Source organism: Leucopleurus acutus, assembly GCF_964270905.1.
Source record: "Leucopleurus acutus genome assembly, chromosome: 14".
Lineage (NCBI taxonomy): Eukaryota > Metazoa > Chordata > Mammalia > Artiodactyla > Delphinidae > Leucopleurus > Leucopleurus acutus.
Genome location: NC_139156.1, coordinates 50,515,457 through 50,521,689, shown reverse-complemented (window position 1 = coordinate 50,521,689; position 6,233 = coordinate 50,515,457). Strand labels below are relative to the sequence as shown.

At 47.5% G+C, this 6,233-nt stretch overlaps 1 protein-coding gene across 1 annotated transcript; it reads right to left on the bottom strand.

Moving 5' to 3' along the window:
- On the bottom strand, positions 1-4,246 carry LRIT2 (leucine rich repeat, Ig-like and transmembrane domains 2; the record flags this gene model as incomplete). The annotated part of the gene is made up of 3 exons (XM_082854424.1): positions 1-794; positions 3,065-3,846; positions 4,137-4,246. 3 exons carry the CDS (start codon positions 4,244-4,246, stop codon positions 1-3), a joined length of 1,686 nt encoding a protein of 561 aa, XP_082710550.1.
- Between the last annotated feature and the right edge of the window lie 1,987 nt (positions 4,247-6,233).

The following is a 6,233-nucleotide window of genomic DNA, read 5'->3' as shown; positions in this document are numbered from 1 at the left end:
TTAGGGGCTGGAGGCCCACACCATTCCTCCCGGGCCAGTATCTCCCTCTTCATCTCTCTCCTCGTCCCCCTCCCCCTCAGCACCTCTGTGCCCCAGGCCATCTTCACAGACAGCTGTGTGGTCTCTGTAGGAGACATCCCTGTGCTCTGGGACTGCCGGGGGGCATCTGGGGGCTTTCCTGCGATGAGGACAGCAGCGCAGGCCCCACTCCCTGCAGCTGCAGGGAGCCTGGACTGCCCAGACATAGGCGCCCACAGGCACCGATAGCAGCACAGCACACAGGATCACCGTGGTGTGCAGGAGGCGCTCCCGTCCCTCCAGCCCGCCATGGTCTCGGCCCGTCACAAAGACCACACACCGGCCCTGGCGTGGGGGCTGGCGCCCCAGGCTAAGGCAGACCTCGTATTTTGTGCCGGGGAGGAGATCATCCACCAGGTATGTGCTGATTCCTGGGCCGACATGAACGACCTCCTTCCTGCGGGCTTCTTCCGATCCAATGTAGAGGGTGACCCACTTCTCAGGGGTGTCGGCCGCCACAAACCATTCCAGCACGATCCCACGCACTGTCTGCTTAACCACCCGCAGGTCAACGTAGGCATTGCCCTCCGAAGTGGAGAAAAGAGAATGGAGTGTGGGCGCGGCCTGGGCGGGCTGGACGTGGAGGGAGATGATACAGCTGCTCCTGCCGATGGAGTTGGAGGCTACACAGGTGTAACTGCCCCTGTCTACCAGGTGGGCAGCAGGTATGACCAGCTCCGACAGAGCAGCATCTTCTGCAGTAGACGAGGTCAACACTGGGTAGAGAGACAGCAAAACAGCTCAGGTGGACATTTCTCTGATAGACAGTCAGCTGGAGAGTGTCCAGCAATGCCAGTTTTTTGTTAAAAGGTGGTGGCGACCATTTATGAAGCATGTACTAGGCGCCAGGTGTTGCCTCTCAGCAATCCTGTAAGGTGAGCACCCAAATTTTACACATGGGAAGTTGGGGACTAGAGTGATTAAGCAACTTGCCTATAGTGAGAATCGTTCAGGGGTGTCGATCTGGAACCTAGTTCTTCTGTCTACGAAGACCACACTCTTTTTTTTTTTTTTTAATGCGGTACGCGGGCCTCTCACTGTGGTGGCCTCTCCCGTTGCGGAGCACAGGCTCCGGATGCGCAGGCTCAGCGGCCATGGCTCACGGGCCCAGCCGCTCCGCGGCATGTGGGATCTTCCCGGACCTGGGCACGAACCCGTGTCCCCTGCATCGGCAGGCGGACTCTCAACCACTTCGCCACCAGGGAAGCCCCAGACCACACTCTTTTAACTTCACTAGCTCCTCCCACCAAACGACCTTAGTCTCGCTGAGCTAACACGTGGTTTCCAGGAGATCGCTAACAACAGTGTGATTGTACAATACTGTGAGCTTCAGGAAGTGCCTTTTTACCTCCCGGATGCAGAGCGGCTCAGAGCCTGGAGCCAAGTGCCTGGATTCTATCCATTACTAAATATATGGTCTTGGATGAGTCGCTTAGATTCTCTTGGCCTCAATTTCCTCATCAGTAAAATGGGATGATAACAGTATTTACTCCGTAAGTTTGATAGTAAGTGCTCAGTAAGTGTTAGCTGTTATTATTACTGAGAGAATGGATCTAACATGGTACCGAAGAGAATGATAATAGAACATCACAAAAGATAACATCTGGATGCATCTCATCATTCTCAAAGAGGCTACGACAACAGATCCTATGTTTCTCCTTCATTGGTATTTAACCTCAAGCCTATAAGACATGATCAAATGATAGGAAAAAGTCAAAATTTCAGCTAATTAAGTATTTTTTAATCATCCAGAGGTTTGTCACCATATATAACAAATATCTGGTTGACTGTACTTCTCAAGTTTCACTTAGATATTTCTAGTTGTCTTCTAGATAGCATCGAGATAGTTCTAAAGAGGCCATCCCTGGCTTTGTGATGTACCCCAGCGCTGAAGGGTGGCATTAAAGGTGATTTCAGCTGAGGTGTGATAACAGAGCATGAACTTCAGGAAATGAGAGGCAGTTTAGAATCCCAGCGGTGGGGCCCACGAAGATCACTCCCTCTCCCTGGGTCCCAGCATGGCAACTTCAAGCCAATAAGGTCTGATCAACACAGCGGTAGGAAATGTAAAATTCAGTCAATATCTAGGACTTCCCAACCTTGCCTAGTAAGAGTTAGCTGGGGGGTAGGCAATGGCAGAGGGAGGAAACACTTGTTAAAATACATTCTCTCAGGCCCTCCCCTGGACTAATGGAATCAAATCTCCAGGGAGAGGCCTGAAAATTTTATTTGAAACAAGCACCCCAGGTGATTCTGCTCAGAGAAGTTTAAGAAATAAGTAACAGATAATCTCTAGAATCAGTTCTAGTCAGAAATTCTCTGATTTAAAAATACACGGTATGTTTTTTTTGCATCTAGAAGGCTTTCAAAGAATATATGTGTTCATATACAATTCTATAGTATTTATATCAATACAATATTGTTAAGTCAATTCATATATATTAACATCTTACATCCTATCAAGATCTGTAAGCAACAAATATATATATATGCAACAAATATGTATGTAATATATATATTTACATCTTACTTCCTATAGAGACCTATATGCAAAAATATATAGATATATATTATACATATATGTGGTAACAAATATATATTATATTGATAGATCTGTATGCAACAAATATATAAATATATATTATATGGAGTACATATATTTACATCTTATATCCTATAGAGATCTGTACGCAACCATGTAAAATAATGCCAATAGGGAGTTCCCTGGCGGCCTCGTGGTTAGGATTCCGGGCTTTCACTGAGTCGCATGACCAAATAATAATAATAATAAAAAAATAATGCCAATAGTGGAACACTGTCTTGGAATTTTTTCTGTCGTGGTGAGTATAATTCAGGTCTGTCCCAGTCTTACCTGCACCCCTCCTTCATGATTGACCCAGTTTAGAACTTCTCTATTGAGGGCAGGGTTGCTACAGACCTCCCCAACACCCCCCCCCAGATACGTGGAGAGGGTGCATGCACTTACCATCAAATTCCCTCCACTTGCTCAGGGGATAAGTCCAGGCAATAGTTGGTGAGGGGCTAGCCTGTACCAAGCATCGCAGGGTCACATTCTGTCCCACCCGGATGCTGACATTGGCACTGGGGGTTGAGATCTGCGGCTTCATGCAAGCACTGAGCTCTGTTTCGTGAAAAAGCTGCCCTGCCTTGGAGAGAGGACCTCGACACATGAGGTAGGGATTCACCAGGACTACTGGAAGACGGATGGACTTTACAAACTGGACAAGTCCCCTTAGGCGACAGTCACATAACCAGGGGTTGTCGTGCAGCGCCAGCATCATGCTGGAGAGAATCTCGGTCTCACAGCCAGGCTGCCGGTGTTTCTGGTAGGCTGGCCAGTTCAAGAAGACACTCTTGGCTACAACTGTAAGCCTATTGGAGGATAGGTCAAGGTAGGTCAGGTTGACCAAGAACTGAAGAGCCAGTTCAGGGAGTGCATCAATCCTGTTGTGTTTGAGGTCCAAGACCCGCAGGAGCGGGGTGGCACGGAACTCCGTCCATGGTACTGAGCGCAGTTTGTTCCCCTCCAGTCTCAGCTCTTTCAGTTCTGACAGGTGCTCCAGGGCTCCTAGATGGATCACAGTGACATTGTTAAAACTGAGCCAAAGGTACTCCAAGGTGCTCATGTTGATGAAAGACCCTCGGGGCAGTTCAAATAAGGGTGAATTTTCAATTCTCACTTGCTTGAACTCTTCAGGAAGTTTCCTTGGGATCTTTCCCAAAGTGATAGACATGCACTGCAGAGTCCTGTACAAAAAACCACAACAGCTTTGAGATGTACATCAGGAAACTGGGAAGTGGGATCAGGCTTATCCTGGCATTAGACATATGAATTAGAAGGAAATAATACGATTCTCTTGAAATACAAGAATTAGACCCATTTTGGTAAAAGCGCGCAGTTTATCAAAGTTCAGCACCGGTTAGAGGGAGTCCTACAGAGATTTTGCTGATTTCCTGCCAAATCTTGGCCTGCTCCCACTTCACACCATCCCCAAAGAAAGCCCATCCCCTACTGGGATCCTGTTAGCCCAGCGCACCTGCCAAAACTCTCCTCTGAGCAGGTACATCCTGGCAGACAGGATAGCTGAGCTGCATGTGAATCCAGAAAGACCAGAACTAGCAAGAAATAGTGAGAAACTGAAGCCATATTCTTCTGCAAGAAACTACCTTATGAGTTTTTGAATACGTATAGTCCAAGCTTCCGAGTGGCAAATCCTATTATTGGTAATCCATAATGATGTAGGTCAGCACAGCAGCAGCAAAGCCCCTGGATGCTCTGAGGTCTGTTATGGCCCAGATCACAAGCTCAGTAAAAACCCAGAAGAGGGAGCTATGTCTCTTAGCTAAGGTCAGAAGATTTACCGTTTTTCTGGTTTTTGAGTCCAGAGAGCAAACTATAAGCCAGATGTCCAATTCGGTCCTGATACTGCCTCCCCTCAGTCTCATAAAAAAGATCTGAGAGGGCTTCCCTGGTGGCGCAGTGGTTGAGAGTCCGCCTGCCGATGCAGGGGACACGGGTTCGTGCCCTGGTCCGGGAAGATCCCACATGCCGCGGAGCGGCTGGGCCCATGAGCCATGGCCACTGAGCCTGCGCGTCCGGAGCCTGTGCTCCACAACGGGAGAGGCCACAGCAGTGAGAGGCCCGCATAACGCAAAAAACAAACAAACAAAAAACAGACCTGAGAAACAAACAGGTAATGCTATCCTGAGCACTATGGTTCAGGAGATTTGGCCAGAATACATCTAATACTTCATCAATCACAATTGGCTTCTGTAACCTAGAATTTTCAACCAGTCTCTAAAAGTGAATGCAGATAATGGTTAACAAAGTAATTCTGCAACCACTCCTATCAGTGGTAATCTTCCCAGCACCTCGCGTGGTGGATTCATTTTTCTTCTGTGTTAAGACAGCTGCACCTGCTGCTTGGATGACCAGAATCAGAGAAGCATCACGGTACAGAGGTTAAACCACGAGATTGTGTTTTCTGATTAAATCAAAGCATGTTTCTTATCCTGGATCACATAATTTATCCTGAATGCTGTGTATTTCACATGTTATAAATCTTCCCTGAACGCTGTGTATTTCTTATGTTAATTTTTTTTTTTTTTTTGCAGTACGCGGGCCTCTCACTGTTGTGGCCTCTCCCGTTGTGGAGCACAGGCTCCGGATGCTCAGGCTCAGCGGCCATGGCTCACGGGACCAGCCGCTCCGCGGCATGTGGGATCTTCCCAGACCGGGACACAAATCCGTGTCCCCTGCATCGCCAGGTGGACTCTCAACCACTGCGCCACCAGGGAAGCCCAGTTAAAATTTTTTAAGTGAGATAATATGTGGTTTTGTATATTTGATCTGCCATTCTTCATTCATTCAACAAATATATATTGGTCATCTGCTCTAAGCCACACCTTTGCTAGGTGCAAGGAAGGCCATGGTGAGCAATACTGTTATAGATCCGGTCCCATGGGGTCTTCTATCTAGCTTATACTTCCTAGTCTTGAGATCTTTGGAAAGTCAGTTTCTCCTGTGCAAAGTGAGAAAATTAATGAATTCTTTATAGTGTTTCTAGGAAATATTAATATTATGCAAAATAAAGTACCTAACATAAAGTAGGTGCCCAATAAAGTTTAATTCACCTCCCACACCAACAGACTCTGGAAGAGAGTCTGCTTTCCATTACCTGGGGTACTTTCTGATGACTATTGAAATTCCATGGGTTCCCCTAAGATTCATGATATACATTATATCCTATAAAAGACCTCAGGGAAGAAAATCCGCTTAGTAGCTAACCAGTGAGAGGGGAAATGGGTCACCACGTAAGCTGATTACACCCCAGGCTTTCCATCCAAGCCAGATATTTTTGCTGGAATTTCCAGACAGTCTAACTCTACAATCTGGCTAGATCCCTGGACGTCCTCTCAAAGTGAAAATTTAAAAGCAAGGAGAGTACAATAAGCACAGAGCTGTGGCAGATGTGGAGAGGTGCTGCCTAGACACCCTTCAAGGAATGAGTCGATGCTCAACTCCAAGGAGTGCTTGCATGAGGTCATGCCCTTCCCCAGGCAGCCCCAGGCAGAGACTGAGAGAGGTGAGGGCACAGGGCCCTGGCCAGTCTGGCCTGATGGGGGCAACTCTG